We start from the raw sequence: 17,242 nt of genomic DNA on the forward strand, positions 1-17,242 counted from the left end.
AACTATGGTTTCATTTGCTGTTCGGAATCAGTTATGAATGTGAAGACCTTTGATCATGTGGATTTGGGCTTATTGCATAATTCAGCAACCCTTCTCGATAAATCATACATGTTTTTAGTATGAATGTAGTGATGCGTTTATTTCCCTTTATTAACTCAACACAGTATATTTATGACAAAAATGAACATCACACAGTGCCTGGCGATTTCATTAATATTAACTACATGTACATGTATATTATTCAAAAAGCATTGTAAAACATACGGACCATAAAGAGCAGCAGATGCCAACTTCACATAGCCGAACTCGGACGAATTATTGAAAGGGTCCCCGATGAAACAATAAATAGAACTGTCATCCGGAAAATCTTGGATGTTGAACGTGAAATTGAGTATTGTTGAAGAGATGTTTTGTGGAGGATCTTTGGCCGTTTCCCAGTTGTCCCTTGAGAAATCCCCTGTGGTAGCTTTCACAAAGTCAGGTTCAACGTTAGTTGGTGAATCGAACGAGATTGCACAGGAAAACATGGCAATACCAGGGTTTGTCTTCTCACGTGCAGATTGAAAGCGACCTAACCGTAAAGGAGACATATAGGGAAATAATCAGTTAACTTATCAAATCTTCTTGCTACAGTTTATATTCGTGATGATTTTCAGACTATAATAAGAATGAATCAATCGATGGAATCCAAAGAAGAGCTATCATGTCATGTTTCTCACAACTAACCGTAGCTAGTACAGAGTTACTTAGATAGGCTTGTATGTAAGCGACCAAGGTAGAGGTTGCATTTTTCACTCAAGAAACGCCTGGCTGGAATGTTCCCCAGGGAGTGGAGATTGTGCACACAGTATGTTTGGGCAAGTATTGAATCAAATGACCGGGGTAATAGTATATCTGTAAAGCGCTTAGAGACATCATAGCGGAATTATTATTCTAAATAATACCACTATGAATTGTAACATTTCTTTGCCAATTTACAGGGTATTTTCTTTACCATTGTTTAGAAGCAAGGATTACACAATTATATGAATATGGGAATGAATACAAATTCATGAGAGGCAAGGCACATGGTGAGTCTACAGTAAAGAAACAGCGTGGCAACAAAAACAATAATAGTAATGATAATGATAATTATGAAAATAATGATAATAATAATGATAATTTGATTTCTATAGCGTCTTTTCCAGAGGATACAACACCTAATGTGAACACAACAGTGTGTAAACTATGTGAAAGCATGTGTAAACTAATTAGCAACTCTCTATCGGAGGAAATGAAAAACACGAATAAAGCAGTAATGATGTATACCTATTTGGCAGCTTTCCCCTGTCCATCGTGGATGACATCTACCTGAGCTACAAGAACCAGTCACCGAGTTACAATCATCTTCCCCATCTCGACAGTGACATGTGCGGGAACACAGGTTGTAACATCCAGTAACTTAAAACAAGAGGGGAAAGATTCTGCATATAACGATTTCTAAATGACTTGTATTTTACCACTGTAAATATTTCTATCACGGTAGACGGACGGCAGAAAATGATATAAACAATTATGGATAAAACCAAAGCAATATTTAAAAATTAGTTAAATGCAGAAATGGAGTCTCACATGAGTTGCAGCTTTCTGGCATGTCCACTGAGTCTGATGTGAATCCTACTTCACATTGACCTTCTGTTGTAATACAGAATCCAGAGACCTTGTCACAACCAACATTATCTGGACAGTTGCAATGGTCAGTGCAGTTGATACCAAAATAACCCACTGGGCAAACGGATGGCACTGTGAAAAAAGCAATACAATACATTTGTTTTCGTATTTTAAATACGAAAACAAATATATATAATGGTTTATTTTTTGAATAAATAAACCATTATATATATTTGTTTTCGTATTTAAAAGCTTTATGCAAATATTTTCAAAGATTCCTTTATCAAATAATAGGTATATTCATTTGTCACTATAAGATTACATTTATAATGGTCTCGATTTATTGTTTATAACTATCTGGTCTCTTTATTGCAATGGTGACATGGAATATCTCTCAAACTTCCAAGTCCATAGTAAAAACACTTTCTTTCTATCTTTCTTTCAACCCTTTCTCCTTTTTCTTCTCCTTTTTTTTCTTCTTCTCATGTTCCTTCTTTTACAATTCCGCGTCTGTAATAACTAATGAAAGGTCCATAACACTGTCTGACCCATGTGGATATATATATATATATATATATATGGCAGCAGTGGGATACTATCGTGGATACAACATTTTTGCATATTTGAACTTTGAAGTTTCCTTGAAGACTTTGCAATTCATGGCGAGGGCCTAGGTGGAGTAACGCATTGCGACGATACATTATTCATCCCTAATTTGAAGGCTCCTAGCATTCGGTCAATAATGGAAAGAGCAGATCACCGACATACGATTTGTTTTCTTCTCTTTTCTTCTTCTTTTTGTTTGGCTTCTAGCGGTGTATCCTCTAATTATTTTGTATCTTTAAGAATGCATTTTTACATTTTTTACATAGGCGACATTACATCATCAGTTCATTTATCACATTTTAGATTGATATTTGAAATAGATAGCTTTGAATTGATTTATACTGAACCCCTCCCCTGTCTCTAGATTTGCCCAATATGATACTTTACCTTGACAGCCTTCTCCTGACCACCCTGGCTCACAGCCTTCTTCACATCTTCCAGTAAACACATCACACGGCATTCCATTTATACAGTGACAATCCTGGAGACAGTCAGAGCCAAACTCCCCATCGCGGCAGGCTAAAAATATAGAATAAAGTCAAATCTAGGTATTAACAAATCTTTGAAACTCGCGATATTTATACAAAATTGAAATTGAATAAAGAATCAGAACATAGACCTATTTCATTTAAGCGATTTGGCCACAAAAAAAATACTCGCACGTTGTATCAAATTTGCAAAGGTAACGGTGGACCCTGAAAGGAGGACATATTTTTAAGTATGATCTCTATTTTCTATTAAATGTCTACACATAATATTCGATTGAGCAATACCCAGGCGTTAGATATTGTGTCGGGCTAGATACATAATAACAAAGGGATTGCTTGTATTAGTCCGTTGACTACTGAATTATCTCATTCCCATAGACTTAACACAGGGACCACCAGGTTCCAGTAGACAATGGGTTAAGGTAACTATTGGAAAAACACGCTCCCATAACAAAAGGAAGAAATATTCAGCATAAGTTGAAAACAAACGAGAGAACGGGAAAAAGGCCTCCAAAATGGATGGGAAACCTATTAAATGAAATCGAAATATTATCAAAAGATTCTGAATGATTTTAAAATATCATTTTAATATACCTCATGAAATAAAATGTTTAAAGATTAGAATTGATCATGCCCCCTGGTAGCAATGCTACTGACTGTGATCATAGTGTTATTCAACAACCCATATAAAATATATCTCACTTTCATACTGGATTACTTTCAAAACAATTCACTGTGCTACCTTACTTTCATTACAGAATGCTCCTGCGTAGCCAGCTATGCACCTGCATTCACTTGGACCTGGAAGGCAAAACTTGTTATCGCTGCAAGAAGAATCATCAGCTATCGCAGAACCGCATACAAGTTCACACTCAGACCCGAACCTTTGGTCGCCACATGCTGTTATTGATAATTAATAATATATTATCTTTTGAAGCATATATACTCATGTGCATTAATATGCCATTTACATTGGATTGATATACATTTGATACTATTTTTTGCAATACAGTACATTAAATTGTATTGAGAAGGAACGATATTAAGTTACACACTTAAAGATAAAGTTGAATTCTGGTCATGCGATTGCATTGTGATAGAAACAGTGTGGAATGGATCTGAAAAAGTTGATTATGTAGCAAATAAGTATTTGGTGTGTACTGCAAGGTTCTCGAATCATCAAAATGATAAGAAATTTGGCCCAGTCTTGGTAAAAGTAACAAGCACTGTACACAGAAAGATGTATATGGGATTACACAAACATGTGGCATAATAATGAGGCCCACATTGTTAAGCTGTTACATGTCATATTAAAAATATGAAGGCATTTGGAGAACAATGCTCTCCAGGAAACATTTTTCTCTGGTGTTTTTCCACACTTGCATAATAACAATGAAAACGATCAAAATTTTGTGTTCACCTCTCCCCAGAACTCAACTTTTTCTTTAATCCATTATCAATGTTATTAATAACATAAATATGGTTAACTAAAATATCAACATAAAAGGGAGGGAGTGATTTGCTACTAAGAAAGATATAAAAAGGGAAGAACATTGGTTTCCTATCTACAATAGCTGAATAGTAACACTAATCGATATGATAACACACAGGTTTATACATTTATGATGCCAGATAGATGTAGATACAATGCGTTACATTAGCACGCTGAACAAGACTTAACAAGTAACATAACAAAGCGTAGACAATGATATTTCCTTGAAAATAACTTTCCGTAGAGTTTACATCGATAGTTTCGCCTTTTGGGAATGTTTTACACGCGAATTGTAGCCGGAGTTAAAAAGCCATAAACAAACGCAGAGAAACAATGACAATGATTATTGGTAAGGTGGTACATGCACTTATAATTAGGGGTATGCATCATACTCTCAAATTTGTATTTTTTTCGCTTTGAGTTTACCCTCTATCAGTGACCGTTTTTCTTAAAGAGGTGCCCTTTTTTGTTGGTGACCCCTTTAAAAGACGCTCCGCCGCCCCTGATTATATCAAAGTGAATCTATAATTATAACGACTTACCTGTAACACAGTTTTTACCAATAAACCCAGGAGGACATGTGCATGTTCCTGTCTGTGGGTTACACACTCCTCCGTTGTAACAGTTATCACACAGACGATCACAGATAGGCACATTCCATTTTCCTGGGGGGCACCCTTCATGAACAGAGAAATATTTTAAAGTCAAAATTTATTTGCAGATGAATGTTTTCAATTCATTCATTGGAGTTTTAACAAATCTGACGCTTTCAAAATTTTACAAAAGCTATAATATTATTTTCAGAAACTATACAACGTTCTGTCGATTAAAAAAATGAAAAATAAAAATGTATTTCTACTGCTATGGAGGTAAAACCTCTTTCCTAAACCATAATTGTGACATTGTTTGTCGTGACTCTACACACCAATCCCATTAAAAAGAATTTTGGTCTGGCATACAAAGATTTAAAGAACTTAACTCATGAAATCATTGCTCAAAATCTTCCTTTGACCCATGATGTATTAATCGGTTTTATAAGATTATGACGTGGATCTTAATCTAATGATTGGTTGAAAGCGTACACGTGACCAGGCATTTATTTTGACTTACGCGTAATTTGGATTATAACCGGTCATTAGTAAAATCATGTTTATAAAACATGATTTCATATAACAAATGAAACATAATCTTATAACACATATAATACACAACATTTTGTTCTGGCATTAGTAAAATAACCCACACTCGGTACCTTCAAAGCAGTCCAAACACCCTCGGCTACCGCATCGGACTGTTCCAAAAGGTACCTTGTGTGGGTAATTCTTACTAATGCCCTCACTGCTGTTTATTTTTTGTATACTAATCACTTCACTTTAATTCATTATCAATCTCATTTAATATACAAAATGTCTTTTTTCCCCCTGTTAATTAATGTAAAGGTTTACGTGATTTGTATTATAATAGCATACGAACCCTTTGATATCTCGCAGACAAATCTACGTACTCCATTGCAAAACTGATCATTCCAGCCGTCAATTAAGCGTGCTACACAGAACTGGTACCCTTGATAGTTATTCGGTTTGTCCGACTTCCACATGGTAAACCTTTAAACAAAGAAAGGAATTGTAGGTGTGTTTAATTATAGTGGGTCAATGAACATTGATTTCTTTTCATTTTTTAGGATGTATTTATAGAGTGAGAAAAATATCTTTACCAATCCACTGCCCCCTCTTTTATTCCTCTCTCTCTCTCTCTATCTCTCTCTATTTCCCTCTAACCAAGGAGTTTTAGGGGATGGAGTCATATCTAGCTCATTCCCTTTGTACCATCTTCGATATGTCAGGCATGTGCTTAAAGGTAATACAAAGTTTTGGGAAATTTTGAAAATTGGATGGATAGTGAATCTTTACAATTTTGATATATTTGGATGCCCCTGTGGATGTATTATAAGCAATAGGAAAATTAGCCCCTAAAACTCTTCTGCTTTTGAGAAAAATGGAATATAAAAATTTACCGGTGCTCCCGGTAAATTTTGATAAATTTCAAATAGCGCATATGGCCGTACAATGGTAGCTGCGACCATGAAAATTTCAGAATATGTAGTTGTGATATATAATTTCCAAACGGGAATAGCTAATCGGTCGATTTTAGTCAAGAAACATTGTTTCATAGCTAAATTAATATCTTGACCTTGAGAGGGAGCTATACAACATAAAGATTTTATTATTTATAATTTCATAACTTTAGACTCGATTCCAACCGCGACAACGATGAATTAATATTGTAGGAACGCATATGCTTGCAATATGTTAATTTGAACCAAATTCATGACCCCATACCAAAACTTTGTAATACCTTTAACTGGATCTTCCTTGCAGATATGTAGACAAACAGATTTCTGCCTAGCTGCAAACTAACGGGCTACTTTCAAAGGGAAATATGCTTTTGTAATGATAATTACTTTTCGCTACCACTCGTCTGATGATACGAGCAGTACACACTGCTTACCTTTACAGGAGGCAAGCGAAAGGAAATGGAGCACAATTTCATGAAATATTAATCAAAATTACTTGACTGGGCATGTGTGGGCACTAATCTGACATATAACATCATAAAGAACATTACTGTACATGAACAAATTCACGTCTTATTTTCGCGAGCCGGAAGTAATCGGAAAAGTGTCATATTGCAGGTTTAAGGACCGTAACATTTTACTATTTTTCACAAATTGAAGCTGCTATCACACAAATTTCTTGACACAATTAGGATTTTGTATTCATATTTTATCATCTGTTTGATTTTCCCCTTGTTATTTCAAATAAAACGTGTAATATTAAGGATATTTCTTTGTGAAAAAAAAATCACTACTCGAGCTTTTCAATGGTATTGGCGGCTTCGAATCTTGGACATCAAAGGTTACAGTACACCAGTAGATTCTATTCTGCAACCATAGAAAACCGCAGCTGCTTGGAATAATTTGTTCCCAGTTGGGTCTACATCTCTTAAAACTCCTTGCTGTAACTATCTCTTTCTCTCTCTCTCCCTCAATATATCTCACTCTCACTCACTCTCGTTCTGTATCTATTTCTCTCTCTCTCCCATCTACCTCTCTTTCTCCCCCCTTTTCTCATAATTCCTCTCTTCTTCTTTTTTTTATCTTCATCTCTCATAAATAAATAATAAGTTGGTTTCGACAAAAGCTAATTGAAAAGAACAAATTAGTGAAAAAGTATTAGATCAAAATCCGATTAAAAATAGGAAAGTTTTGAAGTTGTCATCGATGAAACAAAAATTGAACTCCTCACCAATATGCTCTGTATGGAAAATTTCATAGAATTTCATTTTCTTAGTTATTTATGACGTAAAAGATTTGTTTAGTATATGAGTTGTATACAACTAATAGTCATAAAAAGTCATATTTAGGGTGTATTCATGGTTTAAAATTGACTTAAGGGAAAATATAGATGATTAAAGTTTTTTTAAGGGCAAATGGGAGGGGAGCTCGCAAGACACGTCACGGAGTTAGTTATTTTTTGTTTTGTTTTCGAATCATAGCTTTCTTATTTGTAATCCTTTTTGCTCAGACCTGTTTCTCTCATATTTCTGCTTTTATTTAAATTAAACTTAATATTAGGTACGTTGGCGTGCCATTTAACATTAATTCATTTTTAATGTAAATACCTTGAGTATCGAAGAAAAGTTCCATCCGCCCAATGGAAGACACCTTCCTTGCCAAGTGAATCAAGCCCGAACCAGAACTCGACACTGCTGAAGCTGTTTGTGAGATTTAGCTGTTTATGGTGACAAAAGAAACATTGCTTCATAAGATTGGTCTGGTCATACCACGTGATACTCTTGCCAACTTTATAGTTCCTTAATTCTACAAAGGCGAGTGAAGCGAGTGACCATGGTGACCAAAGGAATAGGAAGAGGACAGTTTGGTATTGAAAAAAATATTTCCTTGAACAAAGTGCACTAGAAAATGTACACAAATTATATATTCCTACAACTCTCTGCATCCCGCCCCGACATTCATAAAAATTCAAAGAAAGCCTACGTATTTTGTTTTAATATTCTTTAATATGTTCAACTATGTAGAGAGCGGTCCAGGTTGAATGGTCAGTTTGGTTGGTGACCTCTCATCTCTAAAATGAAATAAGCATTGTTCTAATCGTTGAAACTGGCGTAGCCTAGTTTGTAAGATAAAAGACAGAGCATGAGGACTCTTTTAGTGAAGCCTTGTCATGGGCATTCGGGTCATAGGCATTCAGGGAGGGGGTCATGCCTGTTGCCTGAATGTGACCTGCCCAGTTTCACATTTCGTGAGCGGATGTATTGCGCAAGCATAAATATACATTATTTTCTTGAGAATTGTGTTTCACAATCGAAACACACTATACAAAATATGCAAAAGAGAAATTATGATATTCGCTCAAGGAGTTGGATGATGTGAAACAAGATCAGTTTTTGAAGAAAGTTGTCCTCATTGTAAACAAACAGTTGGTGTGCATAAATGCCGTAATACACGATGAAAAGATACAGATTTTTGTATTCTACTTTTCTATATAAAACCAATCCTAAAACTGCTATCCTCTTTATTAATTATCCATTGATATTCATTTACACAAGACCACCGTCCAGTATATACAAATACGGAAGGATTGTATATACTCACGTCTATTTCTGAGGTCTTCAGTTGAGCCAGCGATCCTCCAAATTGTTGGCAGTATTCCATTGCATCGAAATAACTTGCTGAGAAGGATGGCATGAAATACTTCACATTTGGATAATGAGTCCACTCGTCATTCTTAACTAAAATGAAAATTGTGATATTTCTAACCATTGAATTCGGATTAGGTCTTAATGTGTCAGATATAATGTCATCTAAAATCATAACAAAGAAACTAAATCATAACAATGTATCATTCAATGCTACACAATAATACAAATCCAAAGACGTCTCTTTTAAGGATGTATTGAGGTTATCATTACTGTTTCATCAATATTAAAACAAACACACATTACACCATGAAAACATGGATCTTACATTACAGAGCACACCTACCCTGAGGCCTCTCACAGATGTATGGTTTTTGACTATTCGAACACCAAATGTCATTCCATTTCCCATGACGTCCATCCATTACATTCTCGGAGTACATGCAGGCGCAGTAATCCATCATATCACCGTAGTTTGGTTCTCCTGGAGCCCAGGAAGACTCAGTTCTTCTATTATACCAAAAGGTTGATTTGAAAAATGAGTATAAAAGATAATCATCATTCAGTATAACGAGGCATTACTCTTAATACATCGGGACACTGGTATTTTACTTAATTTCAACGGGAATAAGGTCTATAATGCTTGTAAAATAAAAACAACCGTTGCTATGTAGAAATGCATTATAGTTGTTATACTAAAACGTAACTCAATAATAATTGGGGAAAATCGATGAAGCTATAATTGCTTTTAATTGCTTTTGCTACATAAACGACTGGTTTGTTGCTAATGAAAATAAAAGAATAAACAAGGAGAAGTTTAAATGAGAAAAAGAACGATATGAAATCACCTTTCTGCAGTGCCATCTACCCATACGAAACTGTTACCACTGCCTCTCCTTAGACCAAACCAATAGCAAGTGTTCGACGGGTTTGAAGATGTTATGAATCCTACCAGGAAATTCTTGTAAAAGAACGTGGAAAAAGAAGACACACACAACAAATTGTCATGAACGTTTAAGTCAGTATTTCCCACCTAGTTTTGCCTTCATTGGAGTTTTTATTAAAAAAGGCGTTTACATTTTACATATGAGTTATGAATTACATTTCTGGGCTGTCATAAAATGTTATGCTCCAGTCTATACATCTTCTTGATATTCATTTTCAATCATTTGAATCCAGGCTAAAAGCTCAATTCCAATATAAATATTTTTTAGAATCTGGACTTAAACATTATCATATTATGAATTGTATTACCTACGGCTAAAGAAAATGCCCCAGTGTCATGACTGTATGTTCCCTTACAAAGAAAACAAATGAATGATACGTTCAATAAATGTAAGAATGTAAGCTTATGTTCTCTTACATTAATTTCTTCTGATTTGATAATGGCCAGGTCACCGCCATTGCTCACACAGTGTGCTCTAGCATCATCATTAGACATTGCTTCTCCGTAGAACCGATATAACGATTGGCCGAAACGATGCCACGAACAACGAGAATCTGACGATGTAAAAATGACACAAGTTTAGTCCAATTTTCTCATTTCATATATTACAACTAAAATTATTTGCCGTGTTTAGTTTTGCTGTTGGTTTATTTTATATTTCATTAATTAATTAATTAATTATTTATTTATTTATTCATTTATTTATTTATGCATTTAGGCATTTATTTCATATTCATTCATTCCTTATAATTGCATTAGAATGGTGGTCAAAACAATTTCCAATGACCGAGCAACATAAACGATAAATGTATTGGAAGAAGATGTCGATCATCGCTGAGGTTACCGTTGCATTGGCCAAATAAATATTAATATAATTGCCTTTCGGACGTTGACATATGTGGACGCGGGTATTTGAGCAGGAACTTGTTTGCCATTTCCCTTGATTTACAACGCTGTATGAAGATTTCATGCGGACACATGCATGGCTACTTGACGGTTGTGAAGGGGACCAGTTCGAGTACCTATCAAATGAAATAAAGGTATTTAAAAAAATCGAGTTTATTCCTTTACTTTTATATCCACCGAAAAATACATTTCATCGGAAAAAGGTTCTCATATTGAAAGTCGAGATAGGGAAAAGCGAAATAATTTTCACAGATGTTGTGTGATAACGAATACATCTAGAAACTTTTTGGATATGACTACTGAAAAAAGGTGCAATCTGGAGAATAAACAAAAGGAGTCTAACTATTAAACATAATTGGCAAATAGTAAAGGTGCTGTCTAGGACTATCATGCCACTAATTGTCTAATAGGTCAGCTTGAAACCTAAAATTATTATCATTGCAATCATCATCTTCATAAACAACCCTTATGATTGATCGATTCGAATTTATTCCATTTCATATCAATTGTTTCCACAATAAACAAACTAGTTGACAAAGTAAGTTGAAAATTATAAAATTAAACGGGAACAAACTGGAAAGCATAGCATGTTTTGTGTAGGTTCCCAAGAATAATATAATATGAATGCCATTTTCATAAATCATTTTAAAGTGTTTAAGTAATCGAGATATACGAAAGAACAAAATGACAAGACGGGACACAAAGGACAGGAAACTGACATTATAAGATCGGACAAAACATGACAAAACAATTCATGACAGGACAAGACAAAACAAAGCTGCATACTTTCATGATTGCCACCATTATCATTATCATTATAGATAATTGTTGTTGTTTCTATTGAGGTCAGACTTGAATAGTAAATGCGCTATTATCTGACCCTTTAACCAGCCAATATTGTTATTCTGTTATGATTATACAAATATCATTCCATCATGATTATCAAAAATATTATTATCGTCCTTATCATTATTACAATTATTATTATCATGATTATTATAATTATTATTGATGTTGTCATTACAATGTCGCACCAAAAATTGTAATAATTTCTTCGTTTCTATTTTCGTGAAAAATGATTCTGACTATAAAGTTTATTTTTTACGGATAAAGTTTTCTAAGAATTCAAATGATCAATCTTTTTGGCGCTTTAGATTGATCAGTAGTGTTCTGATATGATATATCCATACCTTATCCATCACGAATAAATCATATTCTAATAATAAATTTATGACAAGAGGTGAACAAAAAACTGATTTTCAACATTGTATTTTTATAACTATCATTATCATTATTATTGTTAAATATTAACTGTGGTTGTGTGTCGTCAATCCACGTGTACTGTCCATCACCGTCTGAGTCATGAAGTCCTATCCAGTAGCTATATCCATAAGTAGATTTCAACGTGTAGGTGACGAGAAAAGCCTAAGAAGTAAAACAAAGAGTCATTGTGAAGAAGAAAAAAATTATTCATGGAGTATCCTTAAATATGTTTTTTTTGGCATCAATACTTTTTTTCCTGAAAAAAATTATGAATTATTTCTATAAACAGGCGCAATCTATTAAATATTCACATTTTGAATTAGTGGATTGAGCATTCGGCAAATCGTAGAATCAAAGAAAAAAAAGTACAATGAAATCACACTTCACTTTATAAAAAATGATCTGCAGTAACCATGTTTATTTACCTAGGATACACACTGACGTACAAAGTATGATAAGAGGTCAGGGATAATGGTTGTTACTATCATATTACATCCATGCAAAATAAAATGAGTTTACACAAAAAATAATGAAAATTTAAATACACATTTACAAAGAAAAATCAACTTGGTGAAAGTGGTTTCAATAGCCCAAAATAAATATTCCTAGATATTTTGAAATATCCTTTATAAATCTACATGATTCAGGTTAATATCTTGCGAATTTGTCAATTAACATGGAACAGCCTTTCTTACACCGGTTAAACAAGGGATGAAGGAATTATGTAATATCAGTGACAAAATAATATTGATGAATACATATTGCTAAATTTTATTCCACTTACAGTTTGTTCATGAGAACGAATAACTGCAAGATCTCCACCGTTGTCTTGGCAGTGGATCCTCGCAGCAGACCAGGTCCTTACATGGTTAACGATGAGGTACTGTGAATCACCATAGTCTAGCCAGTCTGGAGTATTACATATCTGCCCATTGACTGAATATGAATGTAATAGCATTACTAATTAATGTTGTATTATAAATTCATAGACCTCTTCTAGGCAATAATATCTTTTTGTTAGGTTTATATAGTTTTAAAAGTAGATAGCAACATAAATTGTTTTGTTATATCGTCTTCCTTCATGTTTATTTGGTTTGTGATATTCTATGTTTATACATTATGTATGATATATATATATATATATATCTGTTAAAGATGCTGGTTAGTTTTTTTTGTAGAAAAATATCATAATTTAATTTGATTTTCCTGAAGAGCTAAAATAAATTGGAAAACAAAATTATGATTAAAATTGTTTACAGTCGTGCAAACGATTGAAATGATTGAAAAAATAAATGAACAGTTTTGGTTAGTTCAATCAATTAATCTTGATTCGTGCATTTCAAGTTAAACACTGTCAGTTTTGTTTAAAATGTCACTTTGAAAATGCTCATAAATATATGTATATATTTTTTTGTGTCTTTGTATCTCAATCGAGAGAGAGAGATAAGTATTTAATTGAAGAAAGAAGTATGTAGGTTGGTACTGAATGTTGAGGTGAAGAAATGGTGAGAGTAAAGGTCTGGAAAGTTCTATTGATGGCAGAGAGTTAATTAATTAAGCTATGCCACGGATTATTGTGCTGGCCCAATATTATTTTGATAAAAAGGAAGGTATGAATATGCACCTGCTTTAGGTTCTGTATAAAACGTGGATAGGTTTGGCGTGAGTACAGTCTGAGACTTTGCCACACCTGAATTTTGAAGCCAAGAGACATATGGGATTTGGTTCTGATCTACAGCCATTGCTGATTTTTCTTATGATGTTCTTACTGGGCAGAATTCGTTGAGTTTCTTTTAAAGTCAAGGAACAGACGGTTTTGATTCGGCCTGGCAGAAATGGCTGATATTTGTTGTAGTTTTTGAATACTGCAATCATCGGTATCCGATTTGAATGTATTATTTTATATTGTATCACTTGGCTATTTGTTCTTGTACGATGATATTCGAAATGTCGGAAAATTAAAGGTATGACATTTATTTTGAACTATTAAAAAAAATAATTAAGTGTAATTTTGTGGCTTCCATATAACAATGGAAAGGAAAAGAGGAATATTTTGTTATTCTCGACTGTGAAAGTTAGTTTAATTCCAGTCGTGTGACATAAAAAGGGAAGCTTGAGAAGTGTGGGGGATGTAGGTCAATTACAGGACCAAGTTCTAGAGAGTCAAAGGAGGAGAGGAGAAGTAGGAGGTACTACGAGACTTGCAAGCCTTGAGATGAAAATCTGATTTCGATGTTATATTTGAAGTGTAACCCTAAAGGTTAACTCATTGTCTTTGTTTACAGCAAGGACTGTGTATGTGTTTTCTCCCCCTAAGTGAGGGTGTTTCTGTATGGTATATGACGTGTATAGTAAGTGAAGATATTTGAGTTACCATGTGACATGATAACAATACCAACAATAATACATTTACATAATACATACAATTAGAATAATATACATACCTAGGCATGATAAAAAGAGTAATAACAATTAAAAAAAAATACAAATAAAAAAATTATAATATTAATAACAACAATTATAATAATTCTGTTTCCCCAGGAAAGCCCCATCAGCATCACGCTGTTTTTGCCTTAAAAAAATTACCCCAGCCACTGTCAGGTACCTATTTACATTTACATCTGAATGGAGAGAAGCAAGTGCGGATTAATATCTTGCCAACGGGAATTAGTGCCCGGCTGGGATTTGAATCCTCAACCCTTGGATTGAGAGTCAAGTGAATGGACCAATATACCACGACACCTCCACAGAATAGGCGCCTCCTAGATCACTCTGGTTTGATTGTAGTTACTTGTTAAAGGCAGTAAAGATCGGAAATGGAGACATGAACATGATGAAGTATGCAATTCAAAATGGTAATACCAAAGTCAACAGGAATGTAATGAGTGCATTATAGGCTCCCATGGGATACAAGTGGGTGGTCATTCAATCACAAATATTAGATATGCTGAATCAGAGAAAGATCTCCAGAGACTCCTGAATGTAGTTGTAAAAGAAAGTGAGAGAATGGGACTAGAGATCAACTATACCAAGACAAAGTGCCTGGTGGTATCCAAGAAGAGCAGTCCAAAATGTAACTTGAAACTGAAAGAACAGATTATTAAACAAGTCTCCTCATTTAACTACCTTGGCAGTATGATCCCCGAGGATGCCAGATGTGAGACAGAGATCAAGAGAAGGATAGCTCTCGCTAAATCTGCATTTTCAAAGTTAGGCAAAATTCTGACAAATCGAACAATGTGTATGAGGACCAGAACAAGGGTATTGAATTGTTACATCTACCCAGTACTTATGTATGGTAGTGAAACGTGGAATTTAGCCTCTGATACTAAAAAGCGTTTGGAAAGTTGCGAAATGTGGTTTTTAAGAAGAATGATGAAAATCCCCTGGACTGACAAAGTTAGTAATGAGGAAGTTCTTACACGAGCTGGAGTGCAAAGGAAAATGATACGTGAGATGTTGATTAGGCAGTTGTAGTTCATGGGTCACATTACACGTAAAGAAGGCCTAGAGAATCTTGCTTTGACAGGGAAGATTGTGGGAAGAAGGAGTAGGGGAAGAAGGAGGATACTTTGGATGGACAGTCTGCAGAAATTGTTGGAAGAGAGAGGAGTGAAAGAACTGGGAGTGTTAGTGTGTTACTAATAAAGAAGGCTAGGGGCCGAGGGTTGTGGAACAGCATGATCGCCAAAGTCAAACGATATGGCACTGAGAGAGAGAGAGAGAGAGATAGGCCATCGTATCTTAATTGGTTTATTTTACCTTGCCATGTATCTCTGTGAAGGCTGATCATCAACACAAAGACAGTAAAAATCTGCATAGACACAGAAATGATTCGATGAAGGATATCCATCATACCATAAAACGTGTCTCATCCAAGATAATGCCCCTCCTGCTTCTACTTCCTGTACACAAGAAGGTTGATGTTCCAAGATAATGTATTTCTTAACGATATTTCAAGCACAGAAATTAACAAATTCTAATTTTCCACCAAGCTGTCGTTCTCAAAATGTCAATTGGTAGGTAGACGTAGTCAGGTAGTGGTGTTTTGCCGTACCAAAAACTTAAAGCATAGCTTGCTTTTTCTCGTTGTAAGTCGAAACGGATCACTGTTTTTGTAATGGCCAACTTCATCAAAGTGCAATGAAAGGTGTAAAACGTTCGTCACAAGCCCGTGAAATGTATTGATATGCACTTGACTCGTTCCGTGTTAATTGTTACTGGCATGATGTCATGTTTACATTTGGCATTGTACGCGAACCTGACACAATGCTCTATTCAAATGATACGAATGAGATCTTTTGAGAGTAAATTCAATGCTTGGGAGCTTGGTGTATTGCACATTAACACATATTATTTGCTAGCCACCTGACTCAACTTGATGCATAATTACTATTCGTTATGGAACCTTGTTTTATATAGGTACGTAAGGCTATCATGACGTTTACAGTTCCGGGATAGATCATAGATGCAACGAAAGCACTAAGGAGATATTTTATGTTTGAACCAGTCAAATTTAAACAAAATGGTTCTCAAACAACAAGTGAAAAAATAATATTATTTATTTAGAATTAGAACAAATGTAATAATGCATTGGGGCCCGCCACACAAATTTAATTTAGTTTTTCTTTTATTTCTAAACCTTCAGATTCTAATTCGTGTCCTAAACTAAGAGCATATGTATAGGCATGGTGGCTCAGTGGTTAAAGCGCCCGCCTCATGAACGGGAGGTCGTGGGTTCGAACCCCGGCCGAGTCATACCAAAGACTTATAACAATGGAACCTACTGCCTTCTAGCTAGGCGCTCAGCATATTAGATTAGAGAAGGGTAGTAATAACATTATGTTATGCAGGGCCCGCTGGAAGAACAGTTTCATAACTGAAGTGGCTACCCTGGTTAAACAAACGTTATTATTGTTATTATTATTATTATTATTATTATGCGCTCAGCGCGTTTAATAGTGGTTCGTTAAAATATCGCCATCATACGTTAAAGGGGCTGTAGCATGACGAGACTATATGCAACTTTCCCGAGGCCCACTCAGGGAAAATCGGGTATAATACAACTACGGACGACGCGACTGCAATAGGCCTAGTATTCACGTGCGTGCAACATACGCGAAACCGAAGCGTGAGGAGAACTTCGGTCTGTTTCGCGAACGCTAGCGCGCT

At 34.9% G+C, this 17,242-nt stretch overlaps 2 protein-coding genes across 2 annotated transcripts in view; both read right to left on the reverse strand.

Annotated features, from left to right (window-relative positions):
• LOC100887861 (receptor-type tyrosine-protein phosphatase alpha) overlaps nt 1-1,434 on the reverse strand; it is a 28,002-nt gene extending 26,568 nt beyond the window's left edge. The window contains exons 1-2 of the mRNA XM_030996602.1: nt 1,309-1,434; nt 269-571 (exon numbers count right to left, since the gene is read on the reverse strand). Of these exons, the coding sequence (XP_030852462.1) occupies nt 269-527 (259 nt within the window). The 5' untranslated portion in view covers nt 528-571; nt 1,309-1,434. The remainder of the gene's footprint in view (nt 1-268; nt 572-1,308) is intronic.
• Nucleotides 1,435-10,120: 8,686 nt separating this feature from the next.
• Nucleotides 10,121-16,170, reverse strand: LOC105441724 (snaclec 7-like). The gene is made up of 6 exons (XM_030996603.1): nt 15,833-16,170; nt 12,855-13,006; nt 12,120-12,232; nt 10,781-10,923; nt 10,319-10,455; nt 10,121-10,135 (listed from the first exon to the last, which is right to left on the reverse strand). The coding sequence occupies exons 1-6, from the start codon at nt 15,924-15,926 to the stop codon at nt 10,121-10,123; spliced, it is 654 nt and encodes a 217-aa protein (XP_030852463.1). The 5' UTR covers nt 15,927-16,170.
• Nucleotides 16,171-17,242: the final 1,072 nt, after the last annotated feature.

This window comes from Strongylocentrotus purpuratus, unplaced genomic scaffold (assembly GCF_000002235.5).
Source record: "Strongylocentrotus purpuratus isolate Spur 01 unplaced genomic scaffold, Spur_5.0 spur5_scaffold_3, whole genome shotgun sequence".
In the NCBI taxonomy this organism is placed as follows: domain Eukaryota; kingdom Metazoa; phylum Echinodermata; class Echinoidea; order Camarodonta; family Strongylocentrotidae; genus Strongylocentrotus; species Strongylocentrotus purpuratus.

What these genes read in the sequence shown, in the direction of transcription:
- LOC105441724 (XM_030996603.1), bottom strand. Translation starts at nt 15,926, where the DNA reads ATGATGGATATCCTTCATCGAATCATTTCTGTGTCTATGCAGATTTTT. An exon ending in TTCGTTCTCATGAACAAACT is followed by an intron (nt 12,233 to 12,854) that starts GTAAGTGGAATA and finishes TTTACTTCTTAG; the next exon opens with GCTTTTCTCGTCACCTACAC. An exon ending in CATATGTCAACGTCCGAAAG is followed by an intron (nt 10,456 to 10,780) that starts GCAATTATATTA and finishes TTACATCGTCAG; the next exon opens with ATTCTCGTTGTTCGTGGCAT.